The sequence below is a fragment of the Coturnix japonica genome, chromosome 5, assembly GCF_001577835.2.
Source record: "Coturnix japonica isolate 7356 chromosome 5, Coturnix japonica 2.1, whole genome shotgun sequence".
Lineage (NCBI taxonomy): Eukaryota > Metazoa > Chordata > Aves > Galliformes > Phasianidae > Coturnix > Coturnix japonica.
Window position 1 is genome coordinate 1,992,470 of NC_029520.1, and position 23,461 is coordinate 2,015,930.

Consider the following 23,461-nt stretch of genomic DNA (forward strand, 5'->3'; position numbering starts at 1 on the left):
TTCAGGATTATATAGTTGGAGAGGCATGTTGACCCTCAAATCTGACAAACAGCCTGTGCTTCTGTTTAAAACTTCCCCTACTAATTGCAAAGTCAGTCTGTATGTTTCTGGCTTGTAAAGTGATAATTACAGTCCTGTTTGCGACAGAAACTGAAAGATATTGCTAAATATTAGATAGTTCTTCACCCAGCTTCAGATATCCCTGCCGTGCTTATCACTGAGCGGCCTGAATGCAGTTTTTGTTTCCCATGTCACTTAGCAGTTCCTAAATATGGGAATCAAAAACTCCTGTTTCAGCTCCACCGTTGTGAAGTGACATTTATTGGTGTCATTGGGGTCCAGTAGGCTGCAGATTCAAGTATGCTGCCTGTTTAGCATACAAATAGACAAATAAGAGTGCATGAGAAAGACATCCACTAAAGTGATAAAAACATCAGCATGGCGTATGTATTAAAAATGAGTTTGAGTAAATTAGATGTTATATATTAAAAGAATTAATCTTAAAAATTGCTGGTACCACTGGTCTGTGTTATATTATACTGATATCGATTTAATTTCATTTTTTTCTTGTTAAAGTCATAATGCTAAATTTGCACTTGTGTTTCAGATGATTAAAAATCTTGATAACACCAATCCAGCATTACAAAATAGAGCATATTACAGCTGTTCTTTAATTATCATGAGTGGAGGGTGCACCTTTAATCTCTGACAGCCATTTTGTGTCATTAAATTGCTCTGTGAGATTGATTATTCCTGAATTTGAGTTGTGTTTACTATCTCAACAAATCCAAAGTGTTATAGTTTAGAGCTGGGTCCTTAAAATAGAAAAGTAGACTAGAACCTGTGCCATTTACTGAGGCAACACTGTTCCTGCCTGAGAAGGAACTGCAAAGGCCAATATAAATATAGTGCAATTAAAATCAGTCTGTGAAAACAGCCATGACTGCTGGGGAGATTTATGTTATTTGGTGCTGTTCTCCCCCCCCCAGTCTCCTAATGAGTTAAAATGAAAGTAATTAAAAAAGAGGCAAAATGTCAAGGAAGGATTTCCTGTACAGCCTGTTCCTGGCTTTCATCAGGCAGAAGTAGAGTCTATCATCTCAATGGTGAGGCAGGAAATTGATTACTGAAGGTGTCAATAAGTATGGCTCAGATGTCTTTCTGACTTATAGCGTCCCTGTGGCCCTAATAACTGGCCCCATGAGGCTGAGTGGCAGCCACGAGTCATTATTCAAATAGAAGTAAATCATACAGTTTTCTGTGTTATTGTGATTTGCTATTTGTTTAACAACTAAATTGCTGTACTGTGTCTCAGGCATTGGTATTCTAGGCATGCTGGACTGTAAATCTAGGACAAGGTCGGAGTGTTGTAGCATCTTCTACTGCTGACTGGGAAAAGGTAGCAGACTCCTAGGATGGGCACTGTCAATGTATTACTGCTTTGTGTTGTCTGTGTTTAAAAATAAATACAGTGCCTTCTTGGTGACTGCAGAGAACTCTCAAAACTCAGGTGGGGTTAATCATATGGCCAGTGTAGGAGTTAATAATGAATAAAATTCAGCCTTTAAATGATTTCATGTAGAACGGCAGGATTATGATTTGTTTGCATTGGTTTAGGCATGCGGGAGATTTCTTTAGCGTGACACATTTTCATCTCTGCTCATCCAAAGTAGTCTGTGCTTTCAGGGTTGATCTGAAGCATTGCAATGACTCTTTGCAGCAGGGCAGTTGTGTGCTGGTGCTGCCAGTGACATCTCTTTCTTACTGATGCTGTCTCCTGGAAGAGTGTGTTGTGCACAGAACGTGCGCTGCAGTTGGCTGGGTGCATTTTTCTGGTGTTCTCCTGTTGAAGAAATGCACTGTAAGGTGGAATACTGAGTTGTAGTGCTCTGTAGATAGCAGAGTTAACTGGCAGGGTATGATTTTAATTCAGGAAGCCTGAGACTTGTGCAACCCCTTCTTGTTGGTACATGGCTTTCTTGATTAGGCCTCCTGATCAGCAGCGAACTAAAGATACAGACATGTATTTTTTGCATGAAAATGAGTACCACAGAGTGTGATGAACAGATGATCATATTACAAAACTCCTCTGTCTCATGGATGCTGCAGATTGTTAGCTATTGTGTCACACTTAATAGTTCTCGGTATTGTCGCACTGTGACTTAAATACAATGAAATATTAGGGGAAAAAATAAAAAGGAATCATTTTAATTTTACTTTTTCACTAGGTCTGACACCACTGTGTTTTATTGGAGGTAAATTATCCTATTTATCCTGTATACATAAGTACCTCTATGAATAGTGCAAGAAGTTGGGATGGTAGAAGTAAAAATTACAGGGCTGTCCTTAACAGGCTGGATTAACATCCTGTGAAAGCTTATTTAAAACCAACTGGTGCCTTTTCTATACAATACAAAAATGTGCCATTTTGGAGCTTTTGCAAAGCCATTATAATGGAGTGTTGCCAGAACCATTAACAATTCTGTGGTAATGACAGTTAGATAAGAGAGATAAGGTACAAGCAGGCAATGGAAGGATTTGTTCAAGATGTCTTTTACATGGACGTTGTAAGAAAACTTGAATGAAAAGAACTGCCATCAAAACCATAGCACTTCCAGACTGAAACAAACTACTAAGTGAACTAGTGTCATAGTATATGACACAACATTTGTTTCTGTCCCTGGCATGGGTAAGGCGCTGCTGGTGGAACTCCACTCATGTAAGATATCAAGGAATACAGGAAGAATTAATATAACTGAAAGCTTGTCATTTTTTTCCATCTCTGCAGGCTTAAGAAATTGTTTTGTGTCTTGCTAAAATTCAGTGACCGAAAGCTATTGATGGACAGAGTACTGCCATATGAAAGTCATGTAGTCTTGAGATCATTGGGTATGATATTTTACTTTATTGGCATAACCTACAGAGACTCAAACATGGGTGCTCATCTTTTTCTGTTAAGCAAGCTGCTGATCAGCTTTGGTGTCCTGGCAGACAGTATGAAAAGTGATTTACCAGTCAACTAATTTCCTATAGCATGAGCCTAAATCAGATGCACTTTCCAAAGGGCTCAGCTTCAGAAATGAAGTTCTGGAAAACTATAGATTTTGTAAGTTAAAAATGTAAAATTGACTGGAAAAGCCCCAGCACAGGACTGCCCCATGGCAGCAGTCTTTGAGTGAGAACATTCTCAGGTTCGACACTGGGGAAGAAAAAGAAGCAAGAAGAATTCATTTACAATTGACCCGCAATAGCAAAGTCACTCACTTTCCAAATAGGATTAAACTTGTTCTGTCAGCCTTGACATGTGAAAAGATCATGGTTGTAAATACCATTTACTGTAATGAATTGAAAGTGTCTGAGTTTGCAAGCAGCACTGGCCACTGATGGACAGCTAGATTTATTCAGTGTTTTAACACTAAAATTAGCTTCTGTAAAATAAAGGGAGTGCAGAAAAGGTTGTAGCAGTGAGAGATTATAAAACATAGAAAAAGGAGGAAAAAAAGAAGGAATTGTATTGAAGGATATTTCATTCAAATCAAATTTGTTGTGTGCCAGCGTGACTTCCTGCAGTCAATGAAACCGCATTGATGTACGTTTGTTTTTTTTTTATTGAGATAAACACTACACCCTGTGGTTACTCAGTAACCTTAACTCAGTCTTGCATCAGGATCAGACAGTATTTGTTTGCAGAACTAAATGTAGATTGAGAATATAATTTCACAGAGGTTGTGTGTTGTGTGCCACTTCGTTTGTATTTTCAGTGTGCCAGTTGCCTAGGAAAAACCTCAGTGTCTGAAAGTATATATAATATTTAGGGATAACTTGAGATTCTTTTTAGTTGATAATGTACCAGCTGAAAACTGTCCAACGTTAAATAAAATAACAAAAAGGCTGAGCTAAAAAGAGGTATCAAATATAACAGCTTCTTAAATTACCAGAAGGTTAACATATAATTAATTTGTTAATTTTAATTACTACCCTACAAAATGTGCTGGAAATATGCTCAAAGGGGAGAAGCAGCCAGGTGCCAGGCATGATTAACCAAGGTTACTAGCAATTAGAAGGTCTCTATTAACCATGTTATGGAAATTTTAAAAACACATTTACTGAAACTCAGCAGGGTTTTCAACTTGCTCTATATTTTCATTACTTTAGACTTATTGGTGTGGTGTCATTCTCTTCCAGCTAAATGCGTTACTGCGGATGAAACACAGACTGCCTTTTCTTTGTGCCTGTTATGCAAGCACTAGGTATTTGTTTTGTTCAGATAAACACAAATGATTAATTCTTGTTTGCGAAGAGTCTTGATGTCTTGGCACTCTGAGTGACAAGGAGCTGCAAAGTATTGCAGCTGAGTGCTGGGAACACCAATCCCAAAGAGAAGGTTGTCGCTTTCCAAGGTGCTCTGGGACACGCAGTTTATATGTGCAGCAAGAGCGTTGCTTGAAAAGGCCTTTCCAGTCCAGAACCTGCTCTACAGTGCTTTACATTTGCAGTCTAACTTGTGATTTTAAACCAACAAACCAAACTCAAATCAACAACAAAAAGAGCAAAATCTCTGTATGTTTGCTTTGCATTTTAAACAAAACGCGCTGTGAATGAATGTCTTATGTGTCTCAAATTCCACTATGTACTGCTGTTCTGTTTTACTGCCGCATCAGTCATGTTGAAGTGTCTGTTGTCTGGAAGCATGATAAACCATGATCCATTCGAGGAAGACTTTAAAAAATGAAAACAAAAACAAAACAAACAAACAAAAAAAAACAACCTAAAGCATTGGTGTCAAAGGAAATTAATTTCCTGGATGGCTTGTGTTTTTCTCTGAGGCAGATATTGATGAGTGTGCAGAGGGGATCATTGAGTGTCACAACCATTCACGCTGTGTTAACCTCCCAGGGTGGTACCACTGTGAGTGCAGAAGCGGTTTCCATGACAATGGAAGCTATTCTCTTTCCGGGGAGTCCTGTGTTGGTAAGCAATGATCAGCATAGTGCTGGTTGTTTTTTTCTTGCGTTCTGCATGGTGTTATAAAGTGACTGCTGAGACACTGTCCTTAACAGTTTCTGTGTTTAAGGCTAAAATGAGAAAGCAAGCAAGTGTGTCCGCATTTGTCAGCATCCCCAGCCACGCGGTGCGGGCGCTGGTTTAAGAGGCATCACATTTCTGCACGGTTATCACAGGAGGGAGGCACTCGGAGATCCAGTATGTGACTTAGTATGCTTTGCCATTTATCATAATAAGCTGCTTTACAACCTGAAGGGAGGGTGGGCTGTCTGGGGAGCAGAATGGCCCACAGAAGAAAAAGAGATACTCCTCAGCTTTCAGATCTCAGTGCATGTCCTTATCGCTTCGTTATGTTCTTCTTTATTATTTTTTTTTTTTTTGCATTCTTTCATATCTTCATCATTTTATTTTTGGCATTATGCAAATAGCACCGTGCACTTTGTGCACCGTATTTGGAGAAGAACACCCTGAGAGCATGAAGGGAGAGGAATTTTTAAAGGGTGCGGAGGAGTTTGTCAGTTCTTCCTGTGATCATTTGTTTCTGTGGGAGGACAAAGGATGAGGCTCCACGAGGGTTTATTTGGAGCTGGTTCTCGCAATCTGGTGCCTTGAATGTTCATAACACTTTGTGTCCCAGCACAAGAAGTAAGCGGTAATACAGCAGTAAGTAATAAAGCAGTGAAGGCAGCTACCTCTGCTTAACCATCTTTCTAGGTGTTTGTTTATTCTCAAAAGAATTGTACATCATTTCTGTATATTATCAGATGTGTTTAAAATGGTTTGCCAAGGATCCCATTATAGCTGCTATTGAGGTACAGATGCACTTCTCTTAATTCTCTGTCCTTCCTTAGGAATTAAGGCATTTTTGCTTCTCTGTGTTTTCAGTGGAAGACTTTCTTTTAATGCACTAAATCCTGTTTATCATGCATAAGTGCAAAGGGCTCTCCTTAAGATTTAAAGTACACAATTAAAGTAAAAGTTAGAATCGTATTTTTTTTTAATGTGCATTTATAACTGGTTGTAACGCGCTTTTCAATTTTTTACAAATTGTAGCTATTAGGGGAAATGGGTCCTTGGGATGAGATAACATTGTGGTTTAAAAATGCGGAGGAAAAATACTTGTTTTCAAAAAACAGTATTTGGTAGATTACCCTGCCAAACTACATTAGCTTCTTATATATTGTCCTAAGCTGACCAGGGAGCACGATAACATTTCAGCAGTGAACTTGATTGGGGTGGCTGAGTTATACTAACAAAAAACAACGCGAAGCAAATGCAACCCAAGTCTTTACAGCATTTTGTGACTTAAATACCACGTGAAAGTCATATATTCTTAACCAGGTTCTCACATGTTAAGAATTCTGCTCTGGTTTATTTAAGTACTGCAGAATGAGTGATGGGCAGAGCAATGGTGAAAATACTTTATCAGAAATCAAAGTGATGTGAAATAGTCTTTGAAAAGCTCTTAGGAAATTGGAGATAAAGGGCATTTGCAGCATTCCTTGTGTCTGCTTGTGCTTGTGCTGCTGCCATGGTGATCTCCATCTCTTTTCAGGCTGACCTCAGGAAGCTGTTTTCTTGCTTGGAAAATACAAGACTCAGAAGGGTTGACATTGGACTTGATGATCCTAGGGGTCTTTTCCAACCTTCATGATTCTAAAAGACAGATGCACAGACATGGCTGTGGTTTTGAATGGCCCATAGGTAGGCTCAGTTGCTGAAAAGTTGGGTAGGTGAGGTGCTCTTATAAACAGAATGTGAAACAGGAAGTGACATTATTTAACAAAGTCACTTTTCTGAACTGCTGCAGGATACTGGTAATGAAGAGAGTAAACATTACTTTTGTTTCATTGCACTTCTTAAGCAGTTAGAAATGAATTGAAAGACTTTGCTAATCCGTATGAACAAAGAGATTTCAAAATGTGAAGTTTATTTAAGAACACAAGTAGGAACTGGTCAAAATGACATCTAGACAATAACACACGTTCTTGCTTCAACTTAGTTACTTGAATACTGGCTTTTGTCATGTTACAGAGCTTACTTGCACAGTGGAGTACTTAGGGTCAAGGCCAGAGTCACTCTCTATTTCAAATAAGAGGGTTCATTTGCTTAGCAACAGCGTTTTGTCCTAGGATTGTATTTTACTGAAATCCTAGTGTGCATCTGAGCTGGATTTGGCCTGTTGCCCTTCAGTGTGTTTTGAAGCATTTCTTCCCTCCTGAAGGACAGATCTTGGAGAACAATAAGCAGGCAAAGGAGAACATAAAAAATGAAATTGTTAAAAGCTGCATCAGTAAAATAATAACAGAAGAAAAATAATTAGTGAGAGGGAGTACTGAGCTGTGGTGCATAGCACAATGCCCAGGCAGCTGGTGTGGGGTGGCTCCACTTCCCCTCTTGGGATGGCACTTGGTCATTGTTTGTAGGTTCTCAGCAATGCTTGCAGAACACTTAAAATACATATATGTATCTATCTGGGGAGTGTTGTGATACCTCAGAGATCCTAAAAGCTTTACTTCATTGCCTATGAGATAACAGGAGATGTGGTGGGGAAGGTCATAATATTGTGCTAGAGCTTGGGCAAAGGGATGGTTGACTTGGCCAGGGTTCTTCAAGCTTGACTAAATTCCTTATTGCTTAAAATATCAACACAGATGACTTGGAAAAGGGAATATATTTTCACAGCCATGCTTTTACAAAAGATATCAGCTTAGTAAGGAGATGGTGAGCAGAGTCAAATTAAGAGTGTAATTTAATTTCCAGCAGTATCATTTTTATGACGCACTGGCCTTTCACACTATGTTATTTAGAACAGCGCTTGCAGACAAAAGACAATTGCTATATCTAAGTTGCTACCAAAGTCTCTTCTGCAATAAAAATACGTTCTTTTCCCTCTCCTTCCTCCCCTTCCTCCATTTTCCCCTTCTCTCCATTTTTTTTTTCTTTAAATATGAATTCTGCTACAATTTAGGATTAAAAAACCCCCAACAAAATGCTTTATAGAGCGTTCCTTGTCAAGATGCAGCTTATCCCAATATTAACTACTATCCACTGTAATCATGCTGATGCAACTGGTGTGCATTGCTGCTTCCCTGCACTAAGTACCTGTTGCCAAATACTACTAATGCAATTGGTTATTATTGAATAAACTCTCAACACAGAATTTTCAGTGTCAGCCTTGAAGATTATCAGAACCAAAAAAGGGCAAAACTGTCAAAGAGAATGCTTGCTTAGGAGAAGTAGTGTGTCACAAAGCTCACTCCTATCTGAAGCTGAAAAGTAGAAGCAATTTAAAGTAAACTATACACATCTCTCTCCATATCCCTTTATGAGAGTTGATTCTCATCTGTAGAGGATTATTCAGTTCACAGAGCACTGAATTTCTGATTCCTTTTACACACTGCAGGCTTTAGTATGCTCCACATTGTGCTACAGTGTTCTCTTTTAACTAGGTTTGAAATCAATGGAAAAGCAGGTTTGTTTTCTGTTTATTGTGCCCTCTTTCTTGTCAATAAGAAAGCAAGATCCATCCCATCCTTCAGAAATTTTCCTCTCTGCCTGAGAAGTGCTTTCCTACCATTAGAGAAGTGGAATGTGGACAGAAAGGTTTATATATACAGAATATCCAGGATCAACTCTTGAACTCCACTCTGCTCATAGAGCATGCAGCTCATGATATTAGTCTCTATCTGTTAATTTTGTGCTGCAAGACAAAAACAATCTTGCTTACTTCCCACTTAGTAAATTCTGATTCTTGCGTACTGTGAGAAATTTGGGTTTTACATCTTTAAGACAATTGTGCTTAGTAGTTTCTATACTTCTAGAAAGCATTAGTAAATCCTACATTCTGAATCTAATTTACTATACGATGTTCTTTAGTAGCCCATTATATCTCTATAGAATACAAACACCATCATAAAATGTTTTCTAGTGAAAAGAATGTGTCTGTTTAGTGATTTTTCAGAGCTGAATCCAAGTCACTTATTTTTGTTTTAGAAGGAGAAATAAGTAATTTTGTGACAAATTGCATGTGAAAAATGATTTGTCAAAACAGTGTTTAGTTAACTTGTAAACACATTAGCTTGGGAGTCCAACATACGTTTTACACGTAATATTATATGTAATGGCTTAATGTAGCATAACAGTTAGAATTAGCATATTAGTAGGGTTCTTTTTTCTGCAGCAACTTATCATGATATTACAGAGCACCTCACTGCATGACATGCTTGCACACATTTATTAAGATGCTATAGGAAAGTTATACCATTAAAACCTGAATAGCTTGAAAAGCTAAGAAATGGAGTGGCTGGGGACTGGTTTGAAATTTCAGTGAAACCAAGTTAATGAACTTGTGTTGATATGTACAGTCATGCTTGTCTTCTACCCATTCAAATCCAATGTCTGTGGGACCTCTCATAATATCTGAGGCAAATTACTTCTCGTTACAGCCAAAAAGGATGGAAAAGGAAATTGCATCTCAGGGGATTATTCTATTTCATTTTGATTCTGCTTTCTTGTATGCCCATGTTACCAGGCTATATTTATGTACTTCAAAAGCATATTAAGAAATGAGCATGTCTTGTGTCTTGCGTGGCTTTTCTTTTTTTTCCCATCCACACAAAAGGACTAGTTGCATTATAGCTAAAATATCTATTGGGTACTTCTGTTGTGTGCTTGTGTGGAGAAGCATACATTTAAAGTATTTGAAGAGTGAAGATCTCAATCTGTTTTACAATAGCCCTGTACAATGTTTGAGGTGGCAAGTCTTAGCAGCAGTCACTTTGGTGTTGGTGATATATTGCTGATATAAAATAGCAGGCTAGCTGTATAAACAACTCTCTGTTTATAGTCAGTGCTGTTCTGTTCTTGCACTCTTCACTTTTGAAAAGAAGCTGTTCAGTGGAGAAATAAAGCTCTGCCCTTTTAATGTGTGTTAATTAGTAGTTTATGCAGCAGGTGATCTCAATATAACAGGTAATCTTGCAAAACCATACTCTAGGTTTGAATAAATAGAGGAAAGTGAAATTGTATTCACACATTGATAGACTGTATGGAAGAACTGATTCCTGCAGAATTCAATACAGATGTCTTGTTCTTGAGTTACATAGAAAGACTAGGGATTCTCCTTGTTGTTTTGTGCATTTGCTTGTCTGTTCTTAAACACTGCTTAGTTTTAGAGATGAGTGTTTCACCTTTTGCTTGGTGTTGTTATGATGGGCAGTGATATTTGTGTACAGTTTTGCCTTGTGCGTTGTTGTGTGTTGAAGTTGTGGGCCAGTATTTTCTGAAACCAGCAAATGGAACTTGATGGGAGCATTGGGAATTTGAGCTGAGCAAGGATTTGAATAATATAAAAATAATCTATATGCAAGAGCCTTATCATACAATTTTCATATTCATTAGAAGATTGTTTTGGACATGTTCAGAATTTTAAACTATGCTGAATTCTCAACAGCTACGTTGACACACAAATTCCAATTGTGAAATGTCACAGTAAATATGGCTGTTTTCTTCCATTTTCTACACAGCGATGTACATGCTGATCTCACATCAATGTCAGCAATACCATGTGATCTCCATTATGTGAAATGACTTGGTTATGCTAAATAGGAGCTAAAAATATGGAATCATTTGTCAGTGGTTTTTTGTGCGTGTGTGTTCCCTCCCCACCCCCCATTTTTTCCCTTTTTGGCTTGCAGAAAGAAAGAACAAAAATACAGAGACTTTATGACTTATTTCCCTCAAGTTCCTGGGAATGCTGCTGACTGTTTGTTCAGACTTTTAGAAATGTAATTTGTGACAAGAAACAAAAATGCCAGAGGGATGTTCTCAGAAAATTAGCTCCATTAAAAGTTCAGCTGGAAATGAGAGCAGTGTCCAAGCCTTTTATATTTGATTAATAGCTAAAAGTTTTAAATAATAAATGCCGTATAATAATAAGAAACCATCATTTGTATCAAGAAAGAAAAAAAAAACAACCACAAGCAATTAGGAATTTATGTTCATGTTGTGTTACTCAGCTTTGCTTGGTTGGTTTCTTTGTCAATAATGTCGCATTTACCAGGCTGGACCTCTCTTAATAGGGGCATCCTTTTTATTTGTGCTGAACCGAAAGAAGCAGCAGTGTGTAAATTGGGTGTTCTTCCCTTTTGGATGTATATAACGCATTAAGTTGTGCAGTATGAACAGGTCGTCACCACTGAGAATATGAATAATGTTAGTTTTGATAATTGCTAACATCTGGCTTTCCATAAATCTGTTAAATTATATGGAAGCAGAATAAGTTTTCTGTGTCCTAAGTAAAGAAATTACATGGAGCTGCATAGGCAATATTGCTTTATGTTCAACTGCGAAATCCTTTCCATTTTCAACTGTGAAAGATACCCTTCTAATCTGCACTGTGATCCCACTGCATACTGTAGATATGCAGCTCAAAAAGCCCTTAATATGGCATAGAGTATATTGACAATTTTATATTGCCTGTTGAGGTCAACAGAGACCAAGTGAGTGCTGCACCTATGCCTTTTTCTTTGACAAAAATAAGACAATACAAAGTCTACTGAAAGGAAAATGGTATTTTAAAAAGTATTTTTAGTCTTAGTGTAGCCGTATGAATATAGTTCCTTCCATACCAATTTATTCATACCTCTCTTCATGTCACTCTTCATGGCTTTTACTTACATACTGTGGCTCTGCTAAAACAGTGAACAAGTTTCAGTTTCTCTTAGTGGGAGTACTTTCTTCTTCTTTGTGTCATTGCTAAATCATGCTATTCCTGCACTGATCATGCTTGGAGCTTATGGAGAATAGTGCTCTACTATTTTGGTGTAAAATCCAGAACAGAGTAGACAACAGACTTATTCCTAAGTCACTGGAAAATCATAATACGCCTTTATCTGAAGGCAGATCAGTGATCAGTGATAGGTAGTTCCACTAGCTATATTGGTCTCAGCATTTACAGTTAAGTCTATTAGAGAGAGTTTAAGAATTCCTTGTAGAATCAACATGAACACTAATGAATAAGTTGTGAAAGTGTTGAATGTCAAACATATGTAGAAGATAACAGAAAGAAGTTATTCTTTTCCACCAGTGAAAATTCAGTAATTTCTTAATATTGGAATAACATTCGCCCTGTGGAAAAGCATGCCCAAAGCATTATAAATCTTCTGTCTTGCAGATATTGATGAGTGTGCCTTAAAGACCCACACCTGTTGGAATGATTCAGCCTGCGTGAACCTGGCAGGAGGATTCGACTGCCTTTGTCCATCTGGACCATCTTGCACTGGAGACTGTCTCCATGAAGGTGGCTTCAAGCGGAATGGGCAGGTGTGGACCCTGAGGGAGGACAGATGCTCCGTTTGTTCCTGCAAGGTGAGATCATGTCAGAAACCCCATATTGCAATGCCACTGGTGCTGGCAAAATGCTAGTTCTGAGCCTATGATGCTGGGACAGAAGGTAAGATTGGCTGTGAGCACTGAAGCTGTCACTGGGAAATCTTGGGGCTGACTTTTTTTTTCCTTATTGTGCAAAACTAGCTGCAGCTGAATAGTGACTAACCTTTCTAGCTTGACATCCTATGGGCTGGAACTATTTAGGGCAGGCCTTCATGGGGATCTGGTGATCCTTCAATGGGATGTGCAGGTGATCGGCTTACTATGGATGCTAAAAAGGGCTTTCACCTTCTGTTTCATGTGAATATGCATCTTTCAGTATTCATCAGTTGTGTTTCTCTTTGGCCTGAATACATGCGAATTAACTAGCTAAGAAGGAATGACTAGGGGACTTGCCATTAAGCACTTATTTCATTTTCTCAAGTGGAGAGGAGAGAGGCCATCATTCTCCTTTGCATCCCAGCTTGGCTGTGTTGGCAGTTTTCCCACTTGAGCAGTGCAGCACTCTTTGCACCTTTGGAGAAGCCAAAGATATCATATATATCATATATCTACTTGAGAGTTAACAGAACCATTTTTTGTCTTTATTTTAAAGAGTGGCACTGCTACTGAAATGCGCCCTAACATTTAGTAGAACTGTAGAATTGCACCAGTCTGAGGAATGGTAAATCTTTCATGGCCACTTTGACCTGATATGTTCATAGCACTGGTAAAGCTCTGCTTAGATACTGCTGAAACACTATAGGCCCTTACATAATTAAAATGAAATTCTGGCTACTGTGACATGCTGAACATAAAGAATGAGAAGTGACCTGTCTATCCTTGTGTCTTAATGCTTGTGTGCCATAGAAACACCAGAGAGTGTGGAGGGGCTGAGGGATGAAAAGTTATGTTGACATTACAAGAAACTGAAAGCTTCATCATGTCTATATTGCAGCAGGATACCAGAAGGGAAAATGAAGACTTTAGAGTGAATAGAGCCCACAAACTACCCTGTTGTTTTGGGCTCAGATGGAAATATATTCTTGTTAGTTGCTATATTTTTTATTTCAAGTAGCCTCGAGCTCCCTAAAACTCCTCCCTTCAGAAGCTAAAGTATACAACTCCACTGAATACACATCAAGGTTTTATTGTAATCTTGGGGAACAGGCTGGCTTATGAAAGGATTCCTAGTCAATAGAGTAAACAGTTTAATACATGTGAAGACATCTGGTCTGCCTTTGCAGAATTATAACTATTACTGTTCCTATTTTAGATTGCCTGTAATTTGTTTCCTTTGCCATTTCTCACTGCTCTTATTTCTTATGTTGAATGCCGTTATTAGTATATGAAAATACGTGAAATGATTGACTAGTGCATAGATCTTTTAAACCAGGCTTGGCAGTGCTTTTTGCTGTGACTCTTCCTTTATATCTTTCCCATTTTTTAGTCTTTTTTTCTCTGTGAATTAACATTTGCATTTTATTTCATGCCAATAACTGCCTTGTTTCAAGAGCCAAATTCTTGTCTGTAGAGCAGGGAGAGCTCTTCTCCATCATATCCCAAGCAGAAAAGAGCCTTCACTCAGTATCTATTGAAATCTGTTTTTGAGACATATTTTATAGATTGTGATTGCTTCCAGTACACCAGATGACTCTCCAAACCTACTAAAGGGCTTTACCATTTCAGTGCAGTTGCACAGAGAGCTGGTCCTGATTGACCTTTGTGCAGCTTGCTCTGTTTTCAGTGAGGAGAAGGGCAGAGTATAACTAAATCATTCTTTGTACTTCTTACTCTGACTTTAAAATGATCCTATTTGTCTGTTTTCTCTAGGAAACAAATCAGAGTTTCGGCTTGAAAGTAATATGCTTTCATTTGGATTTTCTTTTGTTAAACTTATTGTAGAGAGGGATATGTTTTGTGCAGCAACTGGAATGCATGGATCCTGTCTTGAAAATAATTTGACACAGAATCCAGTACAAAGGAAACCAGATAGCAAACTTTACTTTGAAGTTCTTTAGGTAAGATTATTTGTGGAGTAGAATAATATCAAATAGGAGAAGTTGTATTACTTCAGTTGTATTCCAAAGCAGAGAGGTTATTCCAATGTTTCATCACACCTAGTATCTTCAAACTAGGACAAAGTTTATAAAGCCATAAGCTCTTAAAAAATAATTAGTTGACTGTATAATTAATGTAGCACCCTAAGTGTGTTTGATACATCCTCTACAAGTATCTTCCTGAACTACTGTTCAGGAGTTCCCCTCTGCTGTAAATAAACATATGCCTGATTGTGTGTCAGGCTATATGTGAGTTTTTGTGTCAGTCCCCTAATTCAGACAACCCTTCATTCCCGATGCAAAAGAAGTCTGGGAGATAAGCATAGCACTGGGAACACTGCCCAGGTGAAATGTGTTCCTGATGGTGAAAACAGCATGGTGGTCTGGTTTCTTCAGTTCTTACTTATGTCCCATTGGCTTTGGGCTCCTGAGGAAAATTGAGTCACCCCTTCCAACGATTCCTTTGCAAGTCAGCTTTTCTTTGTTAAGAGCATTTTTGTGTTCATAGCACTGACACTTACGAAGCCTATAGAACCGTAAGAAAAGCAAAGAGGAAGAGATATTAATAAGATGCTAAATGTCATTAGCCCATCAAAAGGAAATAAGTTATTTTTTTTTCTATTATTCTTAATTCTTCCTATCAAAACCCATAATTCTTGTGCAGACCTCCAAAGATGCGAGTACAGTGCTATAGCTTAAGAGGCTTTATGTTATTGCAGCATAGGAATAAAAACACTTTTTGAAAGGCATAGAACTTAATGAGATTCTAGATAAAACACAGATGCTTAAAGAATAAGGACAGTAGCAGTGATTACCAAAAGGTCTCTGGCAAAATTATCATGTCTTGTCAGTGTTCTGAAATACAGAGAGTGAAGGCAAACTAAAAGGTTAGCTACTCCCCAGAGGTGGGAGCGTGGTAGCTCAGAGTAGTGGATAACTACCATTGCTGTCACCAGATGAAAGAGGAATTTGAAAAATAATCTTGAGAGCTTAGAAAGTAAAGTGGGCTCAAGCAGACAGGTAGTTGCTAATCATTATTTATCAGCACTCCATTATGAAGAGGAGACAGAGCGCTGTAGTTGGTGGCACTAGGCTGCCAAAGCACCTGGCACAGCTCACCTGGAACCTGATGCCTGCTGTTGGCAAGAGGTGGAGTCAGTCCCCCTTTTCCACTTGTGAGGACAGAGATTTGGTCATAACTCTCCACTAAAGAAGGTTTTCAGTTCTCTTTCACCACTCGCCAAAATGGGAGGACAACTTTGTCTTTGAGGGGGAAACGCTTAATTCCCTGTCTTGCATATGGCCAGTAGGAGCAGGCAAAGAACTGAGCCATGAACCATATTCCTTACTTCTGATTTACTCCAACTACTAGAACCAGGGAAAACAAAGATTGTTAATTCTTTCTCCTGTGGCTAAAGTGACAAATCAGCCACAAGCACAGAATTCTCAGTTACCTTAATTTGATGCAAAGCCAATGGGGCAATCTAGTCGTATGCCCTGTGGCTATTGAAAGCACTTCAGAACCATGCTGAGCTGGTATGTTTTCTACATTTCTGTAATCCTGAGTTCTCTTATCTTTCCTTAATAGGCATAACAGGCCAGTTTAATTCTTCTTACAACAGAAAGCAATGTGCTTATCAGTCCAAAAATACCATGAAATATATTGGTGACACTGCCTGGTGGGGACATTATGATTACCTGATGCTGATTTTCTACATGTTGCATTGTGGCCTGGATTTGCTTAAAAACATGATGCAAACAGATTCCTACAGGGCTGCTGTGCCTCTTTTTAGTAGTCACTTATGGAAAGAATCAAGAGGAAAAATATTTTCTTGCTTTGATAGGTATCCCTTTATTTGATGGCAATGAAAAAATGTGTCCCACTTACATTAGGTACAGGTTTACCAACTCTGAACAAGGTTCTGATAGCAATATGGAAAAGCTCCAGTGAAATGAGTGTAGTTCTTTTGCAAATTGTGCAGATGTGATTCAAAGCAGACTATAGTTTTGTTCATGCCTCAGCACTAACTTCAGATTGACTGCAGGTGAGGATTGCTTGAATAAGGGAGTAATCCGATAATCAGCATTAAACACAAAAGAATTTGATGTCAAAACTTTTCAGTAGTCTCACTGCTAACTATGATTTCAGCTCCAAGTCTACATGTGGCATATCAGTATGTTGGCTCACCTAGAGTAAACAGTATAATTTCAAACAAAATTCCTCCAATTTTAATTTTTTAGAATTAAAATCAATGTGTTTTTTTCTTTCTCTGATGCAAAGAGTCTATATCCATTTTGGATGTAGAATCTAATCTTTTGTTTATCCCAAACAATTCTGTTTAATGGTCTTTAACGAAATGTGCCATCCAATACGTTATGTAAATATTTAGCAAAACCATATTTTGGAGAGCCTGTGGGAAACAAGCTATCTTTAATACATGGAAAGAGTTATTGTGGTTGCTGATAGTTTGTAGTTCATTTAACTTTAAGCTCATGGGTTCAGATGTGGAATAGAGCCAGTTATGAGTTCGCAGTATAGAACGATTAAGTGCCACTGTGATTTTGCTACATCATATTCCTACAAAGTTAAAGGGACTGCCTTTAACATCAGATGTTGCTGTCTGGTAGTTTGTGGTTGACATTGGGGCAATATATCCTTGCAGGATGGGAAAATATTCTGCCGGAGAACAGCTTGTGACTGTGAGAACCCCAGCGCCGATCTCTTCTGCTGCCCGGAGTGTGACACTCGCGTCACCAGCCAGTGCCTTGACCAAACTGGGCACAAGCTCTACCGCAGCGGGGACAACTGGACCTACAGCTGTCAGCAGTGTCGTTGCCTGGTATGGGTAAAGCATTTTGGAGGGGAGCAAGAATAATGATTGGAATTTCTAGCAAAGCCCACTTTTATAAGGTCATCTGGTCTTTAAATCATTTGTTTAAAGTTATTTCACATTGCATGTGATGGATTCGGTTGGAGGACTTTCAGCTTTTAATTACATCAGCTGGTCTACTTGTCTTATCAGAATGAACAGTGCATTTTTAACTCAGCAGATGCTGGAAAATTGAAGTGCCAGTGCCACATGGTGAATTAGCAAAAAATTAACCAAGAAAAGATGGAATAAAGCAAAACAAAATTGCTAGACAAACATGGAAAACAAAGAGTGCTTCCTTTCTCATTAGGCACTGTAGATTATTTCCCTAAAGCTTTATTTTTGCAGAGATATACTAATTGCTGCAGCAGTGAACTTCATTAAAATGATCGGTTTTCCATTTATAGCTGTCTGTATAACATTGTTTTCACATATGATATTAATCAAGAGTTGTCTGAGCATCAGGAAACAAATTACATTCAAAGCTAACTTACCATTAAGTGATAATCATCTATAATGTACAGCAGTAAGTGTTCTATTTTGTATTCTAAGATGTTTATAATATTTGTAAAAGAACAGCTAGAAACTGAAACATCCTCAGTAGCAATGGCAAATACAAAACATGATGCGCTTTACGGGGGGTACTGTGTTTGTAGTCAGCATTTCTTTGCCTAATTTTAGTATTAAAATGAAAGACAGAGATGCAGTAAATCAGGTTATGAGTGTAGTACTTACAAAGTAGCTCAATGCAAATCCAGTTTAGTACAGACACATGAATGCTACAGCAATGGCTGTTTTTCATAAAGCTAAATACTAACATAAAGTCACCTCATGGAATGTACTTGCTATTGGTCTAACAATTCTTTTAGCAGCTGACAGTAAAATTCATTTTGACTGTTGCTAGTTCGGTCAATGTTCAACGTTACTCAAAGCTACTAGCTTACATGTATCTGCAGTGTTAATTTCCCATCTAAACAGTTACTGTGGCATTTATGTGACCGTGAGTAGAAAGAGGATATAAATATTTACTGCAAAAATTACAGTTTATGTTAAACTATTGGAATGCACTCTTTAATATTGCCTTTTAAACCCCCAAGAACTCAGATTATCTTCCTATATTCACAGTGTTTTTTAAGTCAAGAAACTACCATGCTGCTGCATGACCAACCACACTGAGAGCTGATCCATTAAATCTATATCAGTTTTGGCAAAGTAATACTTTCCCATTAAACAAGATGGAAATCCAGCTAATAAATGGCAATAAACTCAATGAGCTTTCTTTCATTTTTTGTACAGGAAGGAGAGGTGGATTGTTGGCCTCTTATGTGTCCAAATCTAAACTGTGAGTACACAGCCATTTCAGAAGGAGAGTGCTGTCCTCACTGCGTCAGTGACCCCTGTCTGGCTGACAACATCACCTATGACATCAGGAAAACCTGTCTAGATGGCTATGGAATCACAAGACTTAGCGGTGCTGTATGGACAATGGTGGGATCTCCTTGTACAACCTGCAAATGCAAGGTATGATGAGAAAGATAAGGTAGTAATGAAGATAGGGTCACTTTCTGCCCTTGGATGCACTCGTTCTGGTTGCAGAGCAGTAGGTAAGACCTGAGGGCAGAAAAATTGACCCACCAAAAGGCTGCGTCTTTTGTGATCTGCAGGGTGGAAGCAGAACAATCTGTGCTTGTTTTCTTGGAAATGTTGAGTGCAGATCAGTAATATCCTGGTGCAATTTTCAGGCATTCTGTTGGAGAGCCCTTTAGGCATTCTTAGTATGAATCTAGGCTAATATTTTAATAATTGCTTAATGTGAATGTTCATGAAAATGTGTTTGTTTGGTTGGTTTTTTTTTTTTGGTTTTTTTTTTTGGTTTTTTTTTTTGCGAAGCTGGCAAGCAGAGACAGAAACTGATAAAAGTTTCACCAGCATGCATGAAAGTAGAAACTCATTGCAGCTCAGGCATATATACAGACTGGAAGGAGCAGTCCTTGAGAGTAGACTTGCAGAGAAGGACCTGGGTGTCCTCCTGATGGATGAAAAACTTAACATGAGCCAGCAGTGTGCTCTTGCACATTGGAAAGCAAATGGCATCCTGGGCTCCATCAGGAGAAGGGTGGCCAGCAGGGACAGGGATCATCCCTCTCTACTTTGCCCTTTGGAGGCCCCACCTGGAGTACTGTGTCCAGGTCTGGAGCACAAGAAAGAAAGGGAGCTGTTGGAGAGGGTCCAGAGGAGGGACACAAAGGTGATCAGAGGGCTGGAGCACCTCCCTACAAAGACAGGCTGAGGGAGCTGGGCTTGTTCAGCCTGGAGATAAGAAGGCATTGCAGCCTTTTAGGACCTAAAGGGAGCCAATAAACAGGAGCGGAGCCAACTCTTTACAAGGGCAGATAATAGCAGGATAGAGGGAAATGATTTTACAATGAGGGAGGGAAGATTTAGTTTTGATATCGGAGGGAAGTTCTTTACTATGTGAGTGGTGAGGTGATGGAACAGCTGCCCAGAGAGCCTGTGGATGCCCCGTCCCTGAAGGTGTTCAAGGCCAGGCTGGATGGAGCCCTGGGCAGCCTGGTCTAGTATTAAATGTTGAGGTTGGTGGCCCTGTCTGTGGTGGGGGGGTTGGAGATTCATGATCCATGAGGTCCCTTCCAACCCAAACCATTCTGTGATTCTCTCATTTTGTGCGCTTTCATAATGGAAATTACTATCCTCGACCCTATAAATTTTGTATGGCTTTCTCAAGGGTGGGCCAGTGCCAAGAAGAGGGGGACATGGGCATGCCTGCTTTGTTTGCTCCCGCATTAGCAGGTCAGAGGGGTGTACAGTTAGTCCACCAGCATGGGAAGTACTGACTCTGGATTTGACTGCTTTGTAGGGAATACTCTAACTCATAAGCGTACACGTAAGGAATGCTGCCAGCAGCTTTCCAGAGAAACAACCAAGGCAATTGCCTCTGTACTACGTAGATAATGTAGAACTCTATGTGGAGCTCTAAGATGGCAAGCTCAGCCTTGCCAATGTGCCCAATTTGGGGCTGTGCAAATATGGGATTGTCCAGGACTCTGGAAAAATTACTTTCCAGTGTTTTCTGAGAGCTGGGTACATTTACCCCAAGTGTTCTCCTATCAGAATGCTGCATTCCCCTTTTGTTGAGTTTAGAATCTTAGGAACTTTTTCTGACTCCACAGAATTTAGGCCTTGAATTCTGTGCTTTGTACCTCTTGCAGTGAAAACTGATCTCTTGCTTCTTTGTCAAAAATTAATGAACAGAATTATGAAGATGTGTTTTGTGTTGTATAAGATGTTCTTATGCTCACTGTGACAAACTGAACCATTTCTCAGGGTTTTAAATTACAGAAGTCAGCTTTTCTGCCGTTCTTCAGAGTTTTCCCTATTGGTCTGTGGTCTCAAAATGAATAGATAAATAAACATAATGCTCATTTGGGGGTTTCTGTAGTTTTTAGTACATACAATAGTTTTGTAAATGACTGAATGTTGTGGAAAGATCTTTAGCCATGGTGTAAAGCTCAAAAGCTACCTGGTGTTTTTCTTTGTGCATATCTACAGTGAACCAAGAATGTGATTCATTGTATGGGTAGGATCCAAACTCCTGTCATCAACTTGATTGCATGGGAGAAAATGAATCCAGTCATCTTTGCTGTCACTGTTGTGTGCTATATTCTGTCATGGAGGCCAGAGTCTTTCACAGCCAGGTTTTTAATTTGCAAGTAGTTCAGGTCAGTTCTGGTGGTTAGTAAATAGTACAGGGAGAAAAAGCAGAGATGATTTAATTGCTGTTTAGAAAGGCACCACAGTTGAGACCTATGGGGACACCCTGAGGATGGTGGCTTAAGCAGGTATTTTTTGCATGTAGTAGATGCATCTGCCCTTGCCAGCTAGTATCCCCTGTGCTTTTTGTTAGTTGTTCTGCAGCAGTGATTGACATCCACTTGTTTGTCTGTACAGAATGGGAATGTCTGCTGCTCTGTGGATTTAGAGTGTCTCAACAATAACTGACGTCCTCAGACTGGACTGTGCTGGGGGAGGAAAACTAATGAAGCTAACATCTGAAATGAAGCCGTATGCGTTGGTGTTTTGTACAAGAGACAATTACCAAAGTCTCCGCAAGAGGAAGATGTTTGGGAGTTGCCTTTGGGACCTATCACTATGCTCATCTTTGCTAGCCTTGTCTGGGTGACTTACAGTACAGCGCATATAAGTCAATGGTTGTTACAAGTTTTCAGTGTTGTAAATTACACACTTTTCCTGTCAAGACATTTGCAAACATGTTTAAATTATTTCATGGGTATCCTAATGCTGTATTTTTGTTTTAATTTGTGTATTGACAACATGATAGGATTCAGCTCTTCTTACTTTGGATCTAAATGTTACAAATGAGGCAGCCTGTTGTGATTTTGTCCCATGATATCACATACTTAGTTCCAAGGTCCCTGTCAGATGTATTTATGAAAATATGTATGTATGTACAGTCAGATTGCGTAGTACTTATATTTCACAGCTGTCCAACATTTTAAAACATTGAAAGGTATATTTGGTTGGATAGAATGGAAGTAATCAAACGGAGTCTGTCTTACAACTAAATGCCATAGCAAAAAGCACTTTCTTTTCCAGATGTGTGGAGCAGCAGCAAGACTCCCATAGTTGAGCAATGCTACGAAAACATCACACCGCCATTTCAACACGTATTCAGGAGAATCAGTAGTTTTTATCTGTGTTCTGCTTTGCAAGAGAAACTGCAGATGCTGAAAAAGGGGTATAATCCACCTCGATAGTGCAGTGATAAAATGGTCGGCCTTAAGATGATGCAGTTTGAATGGACTGGGTTAGATTTTGCTGTCGATTGTAACGTCATTGGTTAGGTCAGAGTTTTTTCTTTTATCTTCTTGTTCTTGGTTACTGCTACTGTAATGGCAAAGTGCAGAGGCTATTGGTAACTTTCATTACCCAGTTAACTGCTCAGTAACAGGTTTTCTCTTATCATATTTTACAACATAGAAAAGGTTTTAAGTTTACCGCGCACACAGTGTCTTTTAGTACATAAGTTTAGATAGAAATACAAGTGAAAACTCTTAGCCCTGCACTGAGGGCTAAGTTTCTTTTCTGCTTATGCCTACTTTATCCTTGAGGCGAGAAAGTCTATGACACTGGAACAAGAATATCTTTCTATGACGATGTCATCTTCAGCTTAAATGTCTCCTTTTCAATGTGCTGTCGTGTTTAGTTCTGCTCATTTGCTCATTGGTGCAGGGGTTTCTTTGTTTTTGTTTTTGTTTCTTCTTTTTATTCAATTAACTGAACAACAGGTATGTGGAAAGGAGTGCAGGAGTAAGTATAGTATATGTATAGTATATATACTGTCTGGAGAGTCAACATCTATGAGTCTTTCATAGCTTCAAGTGCAAAACATGAAGCTGCTGAAAGAAGAATGAACTGTGACTATGGAAGGAAGAAAAGTCTTAAATGTAGTACTGTCATGTTTCTTAAAAGGGGAAAAGTGGCAAAACAATATAAAAAATGATGTGATGATTCTGATCTTTTTTTCTCCCCAAACATTTGTTTTATTTCATGGATTTGTGTGGTAAAGTTAAATTTATTTTCCTGAGATGCCCCATCATTTCCAGCTACTGATGTATTGACTATATTTGCATTTCCATAATGATTGTATAATAAGGGAAATGGTTGTGTTTTGTATGATACTCCGAGGATGTCTGTAAATCATGCCAGCTCATTTTGTATATCACATTGTAAAACCCAATGGTAATTCAGTTGGATGAGACATCCAGCGGGCTGAGATATAAAGGGGAATGATTTAAAACTTGTGGGCATCTAAATAAACTCCTATGTACAGATTGCTTTCCTTTATTAATGGGATTTTAAACTGCTAATTGCTGTCCTTTCCAGGCTTGAACTTGTGATGTTGCTAAAAGGAGGAGTGTTTGCCTGGAGACGTAGTATCAGAACAGCAAGATTATACTTCATTTATACTTACGTGGACAAAATCATACATTCCAGTCTGTCACACATGCCAATTGGTGAAGTTCCGTGAATGGGATTAATGACAGCATAAGGTTTCAAAATCACTCTTTTCCCATTTAACTCACAGTAGTGAAGCCCTTTCCCAGTATGCTCTCT

General features: G+C 38.8%; 1 protein-coding gene across 4 annotated transcripts in view; it reads left to right on the forward strand.

Annotated features, from left to right (window-relative positions):
* NELL1 (neural EGFL like 1) overlaps positions 1–23,179 on the forward strand; it is a 240,310-nt gene extending 217,131 nt beyond the window's left edge. For 2 of the 4 annotated variants that reach the window (XM_032444974.1, XM_015863431.2), the window contains exons 16-20: positions 4,831–4,971; positions 12,182–12,375; positions 17,099–17,275; positions 18,602–18,826; positions 21,275–23,179. In XM_032444974.1, coding sequence (XP_032300865.1) covers positions 4,831–4,971; positions 12,182–12,375; positions 17,099–17,275; positions 18,602–18,826; positions 21,275–21,325 — 788 coding nt within the window. In that variant the 3' untranslated portion in view covers positions 21,326–23,179. The remainder of the gene's footprint in view (positions 1–4,830; positions 4,972–12,181; positions 12,376–17,098; positions 17,276–18,601; positions 18,827–21,274) is intronic. The other 2 variants (XM_032444975.1, XM_032444976.1) reach the window with 2 other exon arrangements.
* Positions 23,180–23,461: the final 282 nt, after the last annotated feature.